General features: G+C 44.8%; 1 protein-coding gene across 1 annotated transcript in view; it reads right to left on the reverse strand.

The window, feature by feature from the left end:
* The window catches only part of NAE1 (NEDD8 activating enzyme E1 subunit 1), a 67,919-nt gene that overhangs the window by 17,925 nt on the left and 30,246 nt on the right, over positions 1–19,748 (reverse strand). The window contains exons 11-18 of the mRNA XM_068261825.1: positions 12,457–12,548; positions 12,308–12,367; positions 10,935–11,068; positions 9,425–9,500; positions 6,394–6,433; positions 6,201–6,287; positions 3,342–3,434; positions 1,651–1,765 (exon numbers count right to left, since the gene is read on the reverse strand). Of these exons, the coding sequence (XP_068117926.1) occupies positions 1,651–1,765; positions 3,342–3,434; positions 6,201–6,287; positions 6,394–6,433; positions 9,425–9,500; positions 10,935–11,068; positions 12,308–12,367; positions 12,457–12,548 (697 nt within the window). The remainder of the gene's footprint in view (positions 1–1,650; positions 1,766–3,341; positions 3,435–6,200; positions 6,288–6,393; positions 6,434–9,424; positions 9,501–10,934; positions 11,069–12,307; positions 12,368–12,456; positions 12,549–19,748) is intronic.

Consider the following 19,748-nt stretch of genomic DNA (forward strand, 5'->3'; position numbering starts at 1 on the left):
TTATCCAAGACTGTATATGAGAAGACCAATCTGTTAATCAGTGAACACAAATCGGAAGGTCTAACCACCAGAAATGGGAAGGGCTGACACTCTTTCAGTGTCTGTATTGTTGTCTGCATGGGCTGACAGTGGACAGATCCAGCAGACGATCGATCAGTAGGTGATGGATCAAGTAATAGTGACTGATGTACCATTGGGCCTCCTTGAATCACATTTCACCAGACATCTAATCAAGAACTGATAAAACTGCTGCTTGTACTTGCATAATTTGGCTATCAATACTCCCTCCATCACTGGGGAAAATTTACTGTCACACTCCATCAGCTTTTGAGAAAAATCAACTAGAAGTTTATCAATTGCTAGGGTCAATAGATGTGCAAGGAAAATTATCCTCTCTATGGCCACTTTTGGTGAAGGCTTCCCCCCATGTTTTATCCAGAGGTAAGAACATGGCAACCATGAAGTCACCTGAATCATGATTTAGACAGAAAACTCTAGGGGGCAGTGCAGGCAGAGAGTGCAGAGGAGCACAAGCACCTAGTGCAATGCCGGGCCCTCTCCTCTTCTGCACTGATCCTATCTCCGTGCAGTTATACAGTTGTACAGAGGAGCCAATAGTGTAAAAAGAAGATAAAAACTTTAAAAGTAGGGGGGTTAGCGGTGGACTTACCTCCCCAATGTAGACACACAATGCTCTTAGTATTTTCAACAAAAACAATTTATTTACATACTCCAGACAAGTGCAAAACGCGTTTTGCGGGCATATCCCACTTCATCAGGCTATAATGAGGAGTATAAACAACTCATGCAATCTAGTAGACAGCTTAGCGCCTCTGTTTTTGTTGAAAAGACTAACAGCATTGTGTGTCTACATTGGGGAGGTAAGTCCACCGCTAACCCCCCAACTCTTACTCTCCTTTTTACACTACTGGCACCTCTGTGCAACTGTATAACTACTGTGTCCACCCCTGGTGGAGGGGAATTGGCCCCTTTTTCCGAACTACAGAGAGCGACTTCTTAATCCTGAATGAGATCAGGTCTAATACTCCCCACCTGCCTATACAGTGGTTACCTGGAGGGTAACCCAGACTTGTGAGTATAATAGTATACTTACTTTTCCACGTCTGCACTTCCAGTACATACTACACTATATTGGGCTCTTGGTGTCTCCCTTTAATCATCTATCTCCGTGCAGCAACGTCTCTCTGCAAGCTCCTGATGTCATGTGACATGCTCCCGATGTCATGTGACGTGCATTGGGAGCATATGAAGGGAGATGCTGCACAGTGATGAGCTGCAGTGAAGAAGAGGAAAGGACCCGGTGCTGGAAGTATTTGTGCTTCGTCGTGCTCTCTGCTATTAAAAAGGAAGGGTGCGAGAGAGGCGGGCCTTTTTTATACTAGGGGAGGGGAGGGGGTAATTGGGAAGAAAATATACTGCCTGCATTTTATCGTGAAGGGGGTTAGTTTTACAGCCTATATAAGTCTACTACACTGGTGAATAACAATGTCATGCTGGCAGCAGCTTGAAGTGACATAAACGTGTTGTAGCCAGATACTAGTTTCTACCACAACAATCATTGGTTTGACATGGCGCCAACTTTTTCCTGTAAAATTTCAGGTGCTATGACAAGAGTAGTAATAAACTTACAATTCTTGGATGTAATCATCCTTCACAGAGAGTGATAGCTCCTGTTCCTGGAGGAGGCCATTGAGACAGGTCTTCAGCTTCCCATAATCGCCCTCAACTTGGTAGTTATAGACACCTGCGTGAGAATGTCAAATATAGCGAGTAATCAACGTTGCTTTCTCCATTTAGTAATTTCATTTACAGAGCAAGAAAGCAGGCTGCCATTGCTGACCTCTGGTTGCCAGCTTGTAAGTTGAGGCCTGATCTTATGGATGTAATATTTTTAGGGTCGCTGGAATACCATTTCAGACAGAACCAATAGACACAACATTACCAACCTGGGGATAATATCTAAGGGAGGAAGAGCATGGCCACTCTGGGGGTAATACCTATGTGGGGTCATATAAACTGGCAAACAATACTTGTGGGGGAACATGACCTGACAGTGGCTGGGAGACATGGGAGACCAGACCGCCCTAGACATGGGAGACCAGACCGCCCTAGACATGTGAGACCAGACCGCCCTAGACATGGGAGACCAGACCGCCTTAGACATGGGAGACTAGACCGCCTTAGACATGGGAGACCAGACCGCCTTAGACATGGGAGACCAGACCGCCTTAGACATGGGAGACCAGACCGCCTTAGACATGGGAGACCAGGGTTCGAATCCTGGCTAGGGTCAGCAACTATTCAGTAAGGAGTTCAAGGCAAGACTCTCTACCACTGCAGCGTGGTCTCTTGAGCGCATCCCAGTGGCTGCAGCTCTTGAGCGCTTTGAGTCCAATAGGAGAAAAGCGCTATACAAATGTTCTGATTATTATGATTACCTGGCTAGGTGGGCATGGCTAAGCTGGGAGCAATAACTGTATGGATGTCATAGCCAGGTTGGAGACTCTGAGCTAGTATGGTTGAGGTGAGCCAGGGAGAGAGTCCATAGGAAACAGTTCTCCAATTACAGCAAAGTCTAGAACTTGAAGCATTCTAATTGGCTGAACAGTATGAAACTTAGAAGTATGATGGGGCAAAATAAAAAATGTATACATACCTGGGGCCGCGCATGCGCAGTATGCCCTGGACCGGAGGACTTTCTGGGGCAATTTGCGGTGGCTGCAGGCAGTGGAAGACAATGGCGAGGGAGCGATCAGGCCGGAGGGGGCTGGAGGAAGCCCCAGGTATGTATAAATGTTTTATTTCGCTCCATCTCAGGTTTACTTTAAGGGCACACGGGCAAGCTGGGGACAATACTTGTGGGGGACATGGCAAAAATCACAATATTGCAGTTAAAAATGCGGGCAGAAATGGAAATACCTGTTGTGGGGTATATGGCAAAAAATGTCAAACGTTTTGACAGTACACATTTTACAAACCTAGGAGGTCAGTTTACACTAGAGTGTGACATTATTTTGAGTATGTCCGATAACTACATGAATAGCTTTCCATTTAATTATGAAAATTGTAAAAGGCTATGTAAAGAAATATCTTCCATATAAAACACAGGATTCATATTGAGATGTAATAGTGGCTTTCATTATAATTAGCGTGAACGGGATTCTTTCTGTTCATTCTGGATGTGTATTGCTGACAGGAAATAAGAATTCTCTTAGAAGGAAGTCAGCTGAGGCAACCTCCATATTACTCTCATGTATAGATATAGAAAAGAAATATAATTTATAATACTGTAGTTTAAAACAAAAAGAAAAATTATTTACCAGGATATCTTCCATGCTGTTTGTGAAACCTGTCCACAGCTCTGAGCATTAGGTAGAAGACAATCTCATTGTCTGGATTCTCCATAAAAGAAACTGTGGGATTAAAAGGGTAATAAACGAGGGTCATTAAACCTTTACATTGCATGAAAAACATTCTCTGGCACATGTGAGGCGTGGTTTCCACGCTTATTCTTATGGTTTCCCCCAAATGAGTGAGCTCGTGCTGAGCCTTTCTACAACAGCTCCAACATCAGAAGAACAAGGGCGTGGCTTCATTGGAGCATGTTTTGTATTGTTTTCCCCAGATATGTGAGCTGGTGCTGAGCCTTTTCACAACATCGCCTACATCAGAAGAACAAGGGCGTGGCTTCATTGGAGCATGTTTTTGTATTGTTTTCCCCAGATATGTGAGCTGGTGCTGAGCCTTTCCACAACAGCTCCAACATCAGAAGAACAAGGGCATGGCTTCATTGGAGCATGTTTTTGTATGGTTTTCCCCAGATATGTGAGCTGGTGCTAAGCCTTTCCACAACAGCGTCTACATCAGAAGAACAAGGGCGTGGCTTCATTGGAGCATGTTATAGTATTCTTTCACCAAGATGTATGAGCTGTTGCTGAGCCTTTCCCCAACAGCTCCATCATCAGAACAAGGGCGGGGCTTCATTGTTTGTAACATGTTTTTGTATCGTTTCCCCCAAATGTATGAGCTGGTGCTAAAGCTTTCCACAACAGCTCCAACATCAGAAGAACAAGGGTGTGGCTTCATCGTAGCATGTTTTTGTATTGTTTTCCCCTGATGTATGTGCTGGTGCAGAGTGGAAATGGTCAATAAGATACTAAGAATTCTGATGTGCGCACAAATATACAGTCATGTCCATAAATATTGGGACATCAACACAATTCTAACATATTTGGCTCTACACACAACCACAATGGATTTGAAATGAAACGAACATGATGTGCTTTAACTTAAAGGATACCACAGTCGAAAAAAAAGTTTGCAGCAGTGTGTGGGGGGTTAAAATTACATACCGTTAGCCAGTCCTGCCCCCTCCATCTGCCGCCGTTAGTCTCCTATAAGTCCCGATGCCCGGCGACTTGATTGACCCCCCACCCGGACATACTGCGCCCTGTGCGCGCAGTATGTCCTCCCCTCTTCACTTCTGGCCAGCGCATAGCGATCAGCTCAGAAGCACGTTCATTCCTCTGCCTCCTCTGCGCTGCGTGTGCGCTCCATTACACTTAGCGTCACATGCTAATCATAGGGCGCAGTATGTCCGGGTGGGGGGGGTCAATCAAGTCGCCGGGCCCCGGGACTTATAGGAGACTAACGGCGGCAGAAGGAGGGGGCAGGACTGGCTAACGGTATATAATTTTAACCCCCCACACACTGCTGCAGACTTTTTTTCGACTGTGGTATCCTTTAAGACTGTCAGCTTTAATTTACATTCAAATCAGGTGAACGGTGGAGGAATTACAAAAGTTTGCATATGTGTCTCCCACTTGTTAAAGTGAACCAGAGACAACGCACCCTCATGTATTTACCATATAGATCAGTAGGAACATTATAGAAAACACCTACCCTGCTCTCTGCTTCATCCTTCACTGCTTAGCTTGCTTCTTATCAGCCCTGATAAAATCCCAGACTAAGCATTCAGTCTGGCTTTGCTCAGGAATCATTATAGCCGAGTCTGTCTTCTCTGGTGTCTTTTCAAGCCCAAGCCTGCCACCTTCTGGTTCTACTATAATGATTTAGCTATAATTATTCCTGAGCAAAGCCAGACTGAATGCTCAGTCGGGGATTTTATCAGGGCTGTAATAGAAAACGTCAGAGTTTGGCGCTCACCGCGTTCTTATGAGCCACCTACTGGTGGATAAAATAAAGTTTTTACAAAAAACATCCAATTATCTGACCTGCATACAATCAGATCTGATCCTAATATGCACCAAAATTGTGTTCACAAAGATGAACCTGATAATGGTCCCAAGGCTCCTGCTGACCTGCCAGTAGGTCTTCACACACGGTAAGTGTATCCCACGGTGACGGCTATACTATCCATATAGTCCATCAAGACAAGACAAGCATATGATCTGAGTAGCCAGGATAATTGCAAGGAAGCATCTTTGGTCCTCTTTGAACATTGATGGAAGTTGGAATAGAGTAGTAAAAAGTGTATTGGACTCTGCTGCATATTAATATGTGGACTTTGTGAACACAGTTTTGGTGCATATCAGCATCAGATCTGATTGTATTCAGGTCAGATAATTGGGTGTATTCACATGGAATTCCAATAAAATTGATGCATATTTCTGGCAGTAATATGACAAAATGTAGAAAACTTCAAGGGGGCCGAATACTTTTGCAAACCACTGTAGGTGCATACATTTTGCATTTTTACCTGGCTGCCTGGATTTGCAATGCTGATTTCCAGTGCTAATGTCATATACTGCTTGGCCGGATTGAACAGCACTCTATGAGCTGTGCAAATTACTCCGGCATAGTCCATCACCCATAGGAAGTAGTCATGGAGGAACAGCGAGGGGCACCAGATAGTCTTTTTCTGTAATAACATGGCTGAACTTGCCCACCTCTTGCTCCCTGTGCTTCCCAACACAGGGAGAAGGTGTGGGGAATGGGGGGGGGGGGGGGGTCCCCTTTCATTTGCAAAGTACCCCAAGCTGATTGGCACAAGTCAGGAGATGGGGACTAACACAGGGTACACTTTTACTATAATAATAAACAATAAAAAAAACAAAACACTGAAATATTACTTTACTGGTAATATTAATTACAACCCAGGAACTGTGGCGAGCTTAACCATGCAGCTATGATAATGAATAATTTAACTGTTATCTTACCAATGTCATCTTTCTTTGCAGAATCCACACTATATTCTTCTGCCAGAGATCTGCAGCGCACCCCTCGGAGGAAAGCACAGTTCCTACCTGAACAACAGGAAGCAAGTGTCAGACAAAGCGGGACTCTAGAACTGGAGAGAATCAGGGAAGGGTCAGAAGCTGATGGTTTTAGTATCAGGCAAAAGAAACTTACAAAACAAGCGGATTTCTTTTTCGGATATGCTTTCTGGTGGCTGCAATGATATAACAAGCAGTGATCAAGTCATGGTCATGTAAACTTTAAAACAGAGCAATACTCAGAAACAGTACATGCAGTCAGAGCAATACTCACACAGTACAGACATGCAACCAGAGCAATACTCACACACAGTTCATACAGTCAGAGCAATACACACACAGTACAGTGCATGCAGTCAGAGCAATACACACACAGTACAGTACATGCAGTGAGAGCAATATACACAGTACAGTACATGCAGTCAGAGCAATACACACACAGTACAGTACATGCAGTCAGACCAATACACACACAGTACAGTGCATGCAGTCAGACCAATACATACACAGTACAGTGCATGCAGTCAGACCAATACACACACAGTACAGTACATGCAGTCAGAGCAATACTCACACACAGTACAGTGCATGCAGCCAGAGCAATACTCACACACAGTTCATACAGTCAGAGCAATACATTGAAGTGAATGGCAGCGTTTGTAACGGTATTTTACCGACATTTGCATGAACGCGGCGTTCTGATCCTGATTTTACCCAGCGTTTCAGGCGACCCTGGACGCTATATGTAGCTTCCAGGGTCGGTTAACCGCCGTGGCTAGTGTCTCCCTGTGGGGATGAAAACGCAACTACACAGGAAAGCCGCCAAAAGCCCGAATGCGCTGCTGCCAAGACACCGCCGGAAGCCAGACGTCCATCTGCACGAGCCCCAATACTCCCTCAACTCAGCAGCTGCCTTTTGTCATATGACCCGGTTTAAAAGTCAGGATATACTGAGTCACAGAAGCTTCATGTTCCACAACAAATGCATTACTTGAAGCATCTATGCAAAAAACGGCAGAAGGAAAAATGGGCGTGAAATATTACCCTCTGTACCCATATCCTAACCTATCCTAACTTCGGTGAAGCACTGCTCCCAGCATGCCCGTTGTTCCTACAGAGTTCTTCTACTATGTACTGGAAGTCTGCTGGCGCTATTTTACGCTGGAGTTAGGCTACAATGTAGCTTAGCTCGGTTGAACTACAGTTTCCTGCATGCAGTGTGCTGTGGCTTGGAGTGTGCCGTTGGGGCTGGGCTGTTCCTCTGGGCTGGGCCATCTTCAGCATAGACAGACCATGTCTGCCGAATTTTGTAGTTCCCAGCAGTGTCTTGCGCGCAAGCCGGAAGATGTAGTCCAGAAATGCAAGTACAGAGATGTTTTCGCATGCATGGACTACATCTTCCAGCATGCATTGCAACATGCATCCAAGACATTCCCTGGAATTATAAAATTAAGGCATGCTCAATTACGAACCCAATTACAGGTTTATTAAAAAAAAGGAATGTCCTGGTGCCAAGTTGCCTTTAAAGGAGAACTGTAGTGAGAGGAATATGGAGGCTGCCATATTTATTTCCTTTTAAGCAATACCAGTTGCCTGGCAGCCCTGCTGGTCTATTTGGCTGAAGAAGTGTCCGAATCACACCAGAAACAAGCATGCAGCTAATATGGTCAGATCTGTCAAAATTGTCAGAAACACCTGATCTGCTGTATGCTTGTTCAGGGCCTATGGCTGAAACTATTAGAGGCAGAGGATTAGCAGGATAGCCAGGCAACTGGTATTGCTTAAATGGAAACAAATATGGCAGCCTCCATATACCTCTCACTACAGTTCTCCTTTAAAAATAACATAGCCTGGTGTGGTAAATGTAATTTCCTCCTGAGGCACACGCATGAAATGGTGAGCATCAATCCATGGACCCAAGCTGTCTTGTGTCAACAGTGTAAGGCGGCGGTGAATTGGGATGTGGCACTGATTTGCAGCATATATATTCAGCTGACACAATGTGTGTTGCAATCATGTCAACATGAGCAGAACCTCAAAGGAATGTCTCCAACATCTTGTGGAATACAGCTCATGAAGAATGGTAAATTGCTTCTAATAAAGTGCTCAGTAAGTGCATGCAAGTGCAGCACGTGGCATTTTGAGAGTTAATGTTAAAATTATAATTTCCATTTCGATTACCAGCCAGGTACGAATTTCCAAAAATACCTCTAAACTTAAAGCAAACCTGTAGTGTTTTGTAAGACAACAAACAGGAGGCAGCAGTGTACATTAAACTATACTACATCCATACTGAATGAACTCCCGCACTGAGCAGGGGGTGAACTGATCCTAGTGGCCTATTAGGGATCCCCCAAACATCGTGTAGCTCTTCTGATGCACAAACTCTATAAATTTACTGGATGAGAGAAAGGGAAACTTTCAATCTAACTAAATAAAACCAACTGATATAAAACATTGAGAGAGCATTTAGAATGATGGAATACCCAAGCAGCTCGGGGTGACCCAGAACCACTAGGACTATATAGGGGACTAAAAGAGACCGAAAAGCCCTCCTATTAAAAAGCAATGCTCAGTGTAATTTGCCTTCTTAAAACAGAAGGTATTTGCGATAATTCAGCTGTAAGTGAGCAATTGTGGTTACCCACAATGCACCACTACTGAATATGCAAATTATCCCTTTTTGCTCCTGAAGGAGGGCTTACATCCTGAACCACTGGTCCTAGTGATTCTGGGTCACCCCAAGCTGCTTGAGGATTCTGCTGTACTGGTCCAAGCCCTATCCCATAGAGCCAAATCAATCCCTGCCCTGCACTGAGGAGTACCAAAAGTCCAGCACAGGCTGTCTGTATGTGGGGCTGAGGTGGATCTGTAAAATGTATTAGCCATAGGCTTGCTATACAGCAGCGGATCTGGATATAAGCCTGACAGCAGGGGCAAAAAGAGATAATTTGCATATTCAGGAGTGATGCATCATGGGAACAACAGTTGCTCACGTAACGCTGAATTATTGCAAATACCTTCTGTTTCAAGAATGCAAAGTACACTGACTTATTTTGTAATTATTTTAAGAGCAAAACATTTTTTAAAGATTAAATTCAAATTCTCATGTAGGAAAACTTGTCACCAGCAGCCCCAACGATCCTCAGGTGAGGGGGAGGACTTACCCTGCCTACTGACTGCAGCAGCTTGGAGACGTAGTGTTCAACAGCCGATGCATCTTTTTTGGCCTTCTCTCGATACCTAAAACGGAGAACAAGGATGACAATCGCCCAACAGTCACAGCATTTTACAACAGTAATATTTCACTACCAGAGCCATCCCTCCTCAGCTTTCTGTGTCTCAGCTGTTTCACGCGAACGCGGACCCAAACACAATTCAAGGATTTTGTCAGTTAAAACTCTACAATACAGTTCTAAATAAATTGTGAGTTTACCCTTAAAGGATCCGATTTATTCAATAAAGAGCTAATACTGTGGTTGAGGGAGGGCCCCTCTGGCCCAAGGACCCCTATGCGGTCGCTACCTCAGCAACCTCCATCGCTTTGCCACTGCTTCAGCCTCATGTGCACAGATCGCTCCCATGTAGCCGTCCTCAGCCTTCTCCGTCTTCTGTACCTGGTTACGTAAGTTTGGCCAGTCGCGGCAAGTCTGAGCAAGCGCAGTGTGCTCTCTCCAGGGGGGGGGGGGGGGGGGGGGGCGCGCCTGGAGGGGGGGGGATGGGTTGGCTGCATGCCATAGAATTCTCCTTTAAATGTGTTTAAAGGAGTGCTGTAGGGGACAGGACATCTGCGGGAAACGATTAGAAGCCCCAGGTACGTTCAACTCTTTTTTCCCCTGACCCCCCTACAGTAGTCCTTTAAAAGAAGTTTAAATGAGGTATGAATAAATAATTTGTTATGCTTGCATTACTATATGGATATTATCTCTATTTCTTCATACAAGTTCACTTCCATTGCTCACCCCACAAAAATGACTCATCAGTAGTCCATACTCCCACTTTCACTTTTGCTGATGTGCTGGTAAGAGTTGTACAGGAATTATAATTATTTAATATTTATACAGCACTTTACAGAGTACATACTATACAGGGTATACAGTACATTGTCTTGTCGCTAGCTGTCCTTGATGGAAAGTTAAAGTGAACCTCCAGACTAAAAATCGACTCAGCAGCACTGAAAAGGCCTGGTGTTTCTTTAACAGTTTCACAGCATTAGAACTTTGTTTCTCTTATACAAGCCTCATTTTTAGCTGCACAGAAGAAAACTGCCCGGGCAGTTTTCCCCTTATGCTGTGCAAAGCATGATGGGATTTCTGATGTTGTTGTTCTCGTTCTGCTGTTTTGGTGCATTTTTTTTTTTTTTTACATTTTGAATTTGACATCTGAAGCCTAGTGCGTGCAGCTGGGAGGGGTTATCAGGACACAGGACAGTTGGAACTGTGTCTCATGCTCCCTGTCACCTCCTTTCAACCAAAAAGATGGCTGCCCCCATGACAAAGATGGCAGCCCCCATGAATCACAAACATTTGCCTGTACTTTTAAAACAGGGTGGGTAAGAGATTATATTACCTATCTATTCTAATTAACATAACTAATGTAACTTAATGACAGTATGTTTGTTTAGGCTGAAGTTCCCCTTTAACAAAAAAAAAATCTAAGATGAAAGTAAAAACGTACACATTCTGCAATTTAATGAACTTGTCGGAGTCGGCAATCATGTCTGGAATAGTTCCCCGCAGTGGTAAATTTCCATTGCCTTCAGCAGCATTGAATTCCTTAACAGCTCGAGCCAAAATCCAAAAGTTGGGTGTCTGGAAAAGAAAAGTAATCCAATCATTGTCTTATTTGGAGAATGATACACTTAAAGCGCAGCTGAAGTGAGAGGGATATGGAGGCTGCCATATTTATTTCGCCCTGTGTGGATAAATGATACTCTACTGTAGATCAGATTTTGCTAAAACCACATTCTACTGTACTCCTATCAGCAGCTATGTAAAGTGGCACACCTGTTTCTGAAAGACGTAGCTGAAATAATTACATTTTATCAGTCATTCTACAGCAATGGAAAAAAAATATATCTCCAGTATTTTTCTAGGACCTACACCTGAAATACAGCTACAACAGAAGTCTGTGAAGCAGCACTCTGACCTTCCCTCTGCCTTGGCACAGCCCTTTGGATGGAGAGTCTGATGGGCCAGAATGCTTGTTTGCCAGTGCAGAAGCTTCCTGGCAGTCAGGGCTAAACAGGGTTGCACAGTGGCAGTCACGTGACTGAAAGCTCCAGCTGCAGTGGTTGCGATCAATGACACGTTCCCATTCATTCATCTACCCTTTAACGGGCAGGGAAGAGTACCCGTGCAGGTACGCATGCGGGAGAGAGCGGTGGCTATCCGTCGCAATAGACAAATATCTACGTCCCTGGTGAGGAACTTAAAGGGATACTGTAGGGGGATTGGGGGGAAATGAGTTGCACTTATCTGGAGCTTCTAATGGTCCTCCGCAGACATCCTGTGCCTACGCAGCCACTCACCGATGCTCTGGCCCCGCCTCTGGTTCACTTTTGGAATTTCAGACTTTAAAGTCTGAAAACCACTACGCCTGCGTTGCCGTGTTATCGCTCCCGCTGAGGTCACCAGGAGCATACTGCGCAGTCGCAGACCATACTGGGCATGCGCAGTACGCTCCTGGTGACATCAGCGGGAGTGAGGACACTAGAATGCAGGCGCAGTGGTTTTCAGACTTTAAAGTCTGAAATTCCAAGTGAACCGGAGGTGGGGCCGGAGCATCGGTGAGTGGCTGCACGGGCACAGGATGTCTGCAGGGGACCATTAGAAGCCACGGGTAAGTTCAGCTCATTTTCCCCCGACACCCCTACAGTATCCCTTTAAGTCCTACAGGGTGTAAATATATACAATCTCAAACCACTTAAGTGGTTAAGCCTTGCAGATGATATCGGTAACACAGCCGACGTTAGCCAGGATAACTGCAGAAAATGCAACTCCCATGGATAATATTTTAAACAAATAAAAATACTTCCTAAGGGAAAGTACCTGGTGAGTGATATTTGCGCAGCGTTCATCAGTAAAGATCTCTTCAACATTGGAGGGACACTAGAGAGAAAATGGAAAGCGGTAACATGAAGCCAAGGCTAGAACTTATAAACTAAAAGGCCCATAGATGAAGACAACTGACCACTCACCTTTGTGACGTTTAATGCTGTATTTACATTCTTCACAGCCTCCTCGAAGTTCTCCTCATCCTCCGGCACGCCATTCTCATTCTTCAGGACACCTGTGACCACATAAAACCATTTAACCACCCCAGAACACACACACACCACACATTATCCAGATGGACACACGCTGCCAATCACCCTTGGATCACCATTACATATATTGCACTGCTCTCTGAGAATACCCTGAACATCTGGGAGGATACTAATGTGCAATGCTTATATGATATTGTGATTTTATCTACATCTTCATGGACATCTACTTGCACCTCTATGCCTCTGAAGAAGTATCAGTAATGCTACGAAACATGCGTTAGGCCGCAGATTGTACAGTGTATTTCTACACGGTTATGGAATCCATGTGCTATTGTTGTTCACATACCTGATTTTAAAGAGAATCTGTACTCTAAAAATTTTTACAGCAAAAAGCATACCATTCTATTCCTTATGTTCTCCTGGGCCCCTCTGTGCTGTTTCCGCCACTCTCTGCTGCAATCCTGGCTTGTAATTAACAGTTTTAGGCAGTGTTTACAAACAAACTAACCAGCTTGTGATAGGCTCACATAAGCAGAGTGTGTGAGTCATACAGAGCCTGCAGGGGGCCTGCAGAGGGTGTGTATCGTTTCTATCCAATCACAAGCAGCCCTGCACATTCCACACATTCCAGCCTAGCTCAACAGAGCTGACAGAAGAAAACAGATTAGATCATATAACAGAGATAACACAGCCACTGTGCAATTAGGAAAGGCTGCAGTAAGCCAGAGCACATTAGAACAGGCAAAGGAACTTATAGGATAGAAGAACTAAGGCTGAACATTTTGTTACAGAGTCTCTTTAAGGATGTACACTAAGACCCTCTGCAGACTGCAAACCCGATTTGCGATTCCGATTTTCCCTAGATGCTATAAAAAAAAAACGCAGAAAAAAACTCAGCATGCAGCACCGATTAAAAATCGGAATTGCATGTAGTGTGCAAGAGGCCTAAATGTTATATTTTACGATCTACTGTAGGCTTTCGCACTGGCATCCAAACCCTTTTCAGTTTTGTTGTTGTTGATATATTGATTATATGTTTAAAGGGGTGGCCTAAAATACCATAAATGTGCTAGTAAGTATTTTACCACCCCGTTACAAAGATATGGCAAGCATGAAAAATAAATCTGCCGTGTTCTGGCTCTTTATGGGCCCATTTCCGCTGGACTGCTGCGTCCGTTTGTGAATCGAACTGCATGGCTATAGGGCAGGGTTTCTCAAAACTGTTCCCGCGACTCCCCAACGGTGCAGGTTTTTCAGGCAGTCTCCCCTATGCACAGGTGGGGTAGTGTCTCAGCTACATGGAATCCACCTAGCTGAGGCACTAACTACCCCACCTGTGCATAGAGGAGGTTGCTTGCAAAACATACACTGTTGGGGAGTCACGAGGACAGGTTTGAGTAACACTGCCATAGGGATTTAGATTCATGCTATCGAAAACTGCAGCATGCTGTCCAGATTGACGCTGCTGTCCAGAATCAGACGGCAGGATGATTGTCTGCATAGGCGGCATTTCCCCATTCGGGCTCGCATTGCGGGAAAAGCTGTGTATTTGGAGGTGGTGCAAACGGCCCCTGATTTGCAAGACATGTTTCCATTTTCAAAGCAAACCTAAACTGACCATTCAAGTTTAAATACACTAATATGGTCCTGCCTCCTATAGATTAACTTACAGTACCTTCCTAGTCTCCTCCATTCTTCACAATTTTTCTCATTCATTCTTCCAGAAGTCCCTCAGACTTAAAGGGAACCTTAACTGAGAGTGATATGGATGTTTCCTGTAAACAATACCAGTTGCCTGGCAGTCCAGCTGATCTCTGTGACTGCAATAGTGGCTGAATCACACCCTGAAACAAGCATGCAGCTAATCCAGTCTGACTTCAGTCAGAGCACCTGATCTGCATGCTTGTTGAGGGGCTGTGGCTAAAAGTATTAGAGACACAGGATCAGCAGGCGATTCAGGCAACTGGTATTATTTTAAAAGGAAAAATCCATATCCTTCACTGTTTAGGTTCCCTTTAAAGCAACACTGAAGTAAATTTAAAAAAAGAATTCAGATACTTACCTATGGAGAGGGAAGGCTCTGCGTCCTATTGAGCCTTCCCAGTCCTCTCGTGGTCCCCCCGTTCCAGCGCTGTCACCCCCGTTAGCAGTCTTTGACCAATGGGTCGAAGATTGCTCTGTGCCGCTGCCGTACAGTAGGCTTTGGAAGGCTTCAGCAGCCCAAGAGCTCCCGAAGATGGGGGGCTGCATGCTGCGCCTGCGGGAGCGCACTCTCTAGTATGCACAGTATGGAGCTGCCCGTCTTCAGGAGCGATCGGGCTCCAGAAGCCTTCCGAACACTCCCATGGCGGGAGATTCAAACTGGGGTGACATCACTGGAACGAGGGGACTGTGAGAGGAAAGGCTCTATAGAACCCATAGACTTCCCTCTCCACAGGTAAATATCTGTTATTTTGGCTCTAGATTTGCAGCTGTGACTTAGCATACTTTTACTGAGCATACGTGGATTTACAAACTGTGCATGCTCAAGATCTGACCATGCACACCTTTTTCCTCAGAGTACAATTGGTTCCTTTTACCTGCCATTGTGAATTTGTGCGTGCTCAATAAAGCTATATTTGTTCATGGTCAAGTCTGTGCTGTGGGAGGATGGCTAAGAAACAAGGGACTTACAAGCAGAAGTTGTTTGACTGCTGTGTAGTTGAATAAAATAATCTTGAGGAACACATAGCCGGAGCAAAGATAGACCAAACTGGGAATGCAGGAATGTTAAAAGGGAACGTTACTGAATGTAACATATTGAATAAAATTGCTTATTTTTTTTACAATAATACTTTATCATTTAGTCAGCGTTTGCCCATTGTAAAATCTTTCCTCTCCCTGATTTACATTGTGAAATTGATCACAGGTAGCGACATCTTTACAACTGGCAAGGAGCATCTCTGCAGAATGTTTGTTTACTGCTGTGTTCTGAACCCAGCAGAAATTACACCTGGTCTCCCAGATATCACTGGGAGAAGAATTCTGCATAATAAACAGCCTAGGCTAAGCATCACTGGTAGGGCAGGGTTAACATATACAGCAATATATAGATATAGGAAGTGTTTCTGATGCTGAAACCAGAATAAGTAACATAAAAAAAAAGTGTTTATCCTGAATAATGTATTACATTCTGCTTTTTGTCCCTGGAGTTCCTCTTTAACCTGTAGGGTACAGCACAACATTGTTAGATTTTATCCTGAATTGGACTTCAGGAATCCTTTAAAGTGTTCAGTTTATGTATTGTCCCAAAGGGTCCGAAGTCCAGATAGGTCCTGAATGAAAAAAGAAACCCAATATTAACCCCCCGGCGGTAAGCCCGAACTGTGTTCGGGCTCCGCTTTGTGTGCTGAAAGCGGTGAGCCCGAACACAGGTCGGGCTGGCTGAAAACACCGCGCGCTCTGTCTCTCTGGGTCCCGCACGCTGATCGCGCTGCACAGCGGGACCCAGGCTTCTCCCTCCCAGCCGCCGGAGTCCCCATTACCTGTCTGATCTTCCGGGGACCCGGCGGCCAATCGGTGGCATGGAGTGGCGGTGCGGCGTGACGTCAGGGGGCGGCGTGCGGTGATGGGGGAAGGAGGGAGGGAGTCAGGGAAAAAAAATAAATAAATAAAAGACTGTGATTGGCCACAGGGGTAGGGAGGGAGAAGGAATAATGAATTAAATATAATAAACAATCTGATTGGCCACAGGGGGAGGGAGGCAGAATATAAAAAAATTAAAAATGACAAGTGATCTGATTGGCCACAAGAAGCATTGCATTGAATACAAGTTAGTTTATATTCAATTCAATGTTGCCATTTTCTCTCTGGAGACTGTGGCTGCTGGCTGTTTGATCTGTGAGTTGCTGATTGCTGATTATTGGATACCCGTTACTGATTTATGCCTGGATTTTTGACTATTCTCTTTGCCTTCTCCCTGTACTGATTTTGCCTGGACTTTGATTGATTTACTGTGTACCGATTTTTGCCTGGACTTTGACTACTCTTCCTGCTGCCTGTACCGACCTCTGCGTGGATTTGACAACTCTCTGCCTGCCGTTTTCACTGACCTCTGTCTGCCTGTATTCTGCTATGCCGTCAGCTTCAAGAAGGCAGCTCGCTGCGGAATCGCTGGTGGAGTTGGAGGACAGCGATTTGCAGTCACTGGCGGACTCAAGCGACAGTGACGCACCTGGGGACCTCTCATCCGACCCAGGTAGCGACAGCGAGAGTGATTCCATCACAATGGATGTTAGCGATGTCCGGGTCTGGTGCCCCATTGACCTTTCTCACGCACCCCGCCCATTTTCCTTTTACTGGGGAGCCTGGCCTGAAGAAAGTGTGTGAGCACAACCCCCTGGCCTACCTGCAGCTCTTCTTTGATGGGGCCGTTATTGACAAGATTGTGGAGGAGACTAATCGTTATGCCACCCAACAACTGGCTGCTCCACGACGCCCCTTCTCAAGAAGCAGGACCTGGGAGCCGGTCACCAAAGAAGATATTTGGCTATTTTTGGGACTTATTCTGCAAGGGGGGGGGGGAGCCCCTGCAGAAGTGGTATTGGACCACCAACAAAATGATAACGACCCCGTTCTTTGGTACGGTGATGAGCGAGTACCGGTTTTCGCTCATCATGAAATTTCTCCATTTCGCCAATAACGACACCTTTGAGGAGTCCACTCACCCTGCTCCCAAACTGAAAAAAATCTGGGAAGTGTACGAGATGGTGGTGGAGAACTTCAGGACCACGTATGTTCCAGAGCGGGATATATCCGTGGATGAGAGCCTGATGGCTTACAAGGGGAGGCTGAGCTGGCTGCAATTTATAGCTTCTAAGCGGGCCCGCTTTGGAATAAAATATTATGTGTTGTGTGAGTCTTCAACCGGGTACATATGGAATACAGTTTTGTACACCGGAAAGGGAACACTGTTCAATCCCCGGTTCAGCGACTATGGAGTGGCGACAAGTTCAGTTTTGTCACTTGCTGAGCAGTTCCTGGAGAAGGGATATTGTGTCACCACGGACAATTTTTATTCCTCCCCGGAACTCTTTGAGATCCTCATAAAGTGTTGCACTGATGCCTACGGCACAGTTAGGTGAACAGGCGGGAGATGCCTACATCTTTTGGGAAGCAGAAATTGAAACCCGGGGACACAGCTGCTTGGCAGAAAGGAAAGATGCTGGCTCTCCGCTGGCGGGATAAAAAAAGACGTTTGTCTCCTTTCCTCGGTCCACAACACCTCCACTTTTCCCACCAAAACGAGAGGAGGAAAGGAAATACAGAAGCCGCAGGTTGTGGTGGACTACAACCTAACAATGGGTGGAGTGGACAGAGCAGACCAAACAGTGACATTTTATCCCGCAGTCCGCAAGCAGCAGACGAAGTACTACAAAAAGATATTCTGACATCTTCTGGAGCAGTCTTTGTGGAATCCCTATGTACTTTATAAGCAGCGCAGTGAAAGGCCAATTACTCACGCGGACTACATATGGAGGATGTGCGAGTGTATCTGTTTGAGGTACCAGACTGCCGCAGATGCCAGAACCGGGTGACGTGCCTCCTATGTAGTTAACCCGGAGCGACTCACTGGACGGCAATTCCCGGAGCACAAATCTCCCACTGCCAAAAAAAAACACACCAACCAGGACATGTGTGGTGTGCTGCTCCAAGACTGATGAGAGGGGCAAAAAAGTCAGGAAGGAGACACACATCTACTGCCCTGACTGCAATGTTGGACTCTGTGCTGCTCCCTGCTTTAAAACTTATCATACACGGGAGGTGTACTAAGTATACATGTACATAGTGTATAATTATCTTCTTGCTGCCTTATTTGTACAGTTTGTCCTATTTTTTCAGTTTATTCATAAATTTTATTATTTCAGCAAATTTGTGTTCCAGTCTTTTATTTATATGCAGAATGTCTACCAGGCCTTTATTCTGATATATTTTGGTGAGTTAAGACTTAAGAATTGGAGATCTAAAATTCTTGAAAAAAAATGTAACGCCTTTGACTCCTAATTCCAGACAGAAATGCACCGCCAGGGAGGTTAAAGAATTTTTATTCCTTTATCGAAAAAGAGGGACTCTAGAGTCAGACAGTAAATGCACCTAATGACAAAAAGCCAGTGTCCCCAGTATATGTAGCCAGGGATATATGTGCCCAGTATATGTAGCCAAAGGTATATAGTTACATAGTTATTTTGGTTGAAAAAAGACATACGTCCATCGAGTTCAACCAGTATAAAGTACAACTCCAGCCTGCTCCCCCACATATCCCTGTTGATCCAGAGGAAGGCGAAAAAACCCTTACAAGGCATGGTCCAATTAGCCCCTAAAGGGAAAAATTCCTTCCCGACTCCAGATGGCAATATTATAAAATCCCTGGATCAACATCATTAGGCATTACCTAGTAATTGTAGCCATGGATGTCTTTCAACGCAAGGAAAGCATCTAAGCCCCCTTTAAATGCAGGTATAGAGTTTGCCATAACGACTTCCTGTGGCAATGCATTCCACATCTTAACCACTCTTACTGTAAAGAACCCTTTCCTAAATAAATGGCTAAAACATTTTTCCTCCATGCGCAGATCATGTCCTCTAGTCCTTTGAGAAGGCCTAGGGACAAAAAGCTCATCCGCCAAGCTATTATATTGCCCTCTGATGTATTTATACATGTTAATTAGATCCCCTCTAAGGCGTCTTTTCTCTAGACTAAATAAACCCAGTTTATCTAACCTTTCTTGATAAGTGAGACCTTCCATCCCACGTATCAATTTTGTTGCTCGTCTCTGCACCTGCTCTAAAACTGCAATATCTTTTTTGTAATGTGGTGCCCAGAACTGAATTCCATATTCCAGATGTGGCCTTACTAAAGCGTTAAACAGGGGCAATATTATGCTAGCATCTCGAGTTTTTATTTCCCTTTTAATGCATCCCAAAATTTTGTTAGCTTTAGCTACAGCGGCTTGGCATTGAGTACGATTATTTAACTTGTTGTCAATGAGTACTCCTAAGTCCTTCTCCAAGTTTGATGTCCCCAACTGTATCCCATTTATTTTGAATGGTGCTAGACCATTAGTACGTCCAAAATGCATGACTTTACATTTGTCAACATTGAATTTCATCTGCCATGTATGTGCCCATATAGCCATCCTATCCAGATCCTGTTGCAATATGACACTATCTTCCTGAGAGTTGATG

This window comes from Hyperolius riggenbachi, chromosome 11 (genome assembly GCF_040937935.1).
Source record: "Hyperolius riggenbachi isolate aHypRig1 chromosome 11, aHypRig1.pri, whole genome shotgun sequence".
Taxonomy (NCBI): Eukaryota; Metazoa; Chordata; class Amphibia; order Anura; family Hyperoliidae; genus Hyperolius; species Hyperolius riggenbachi.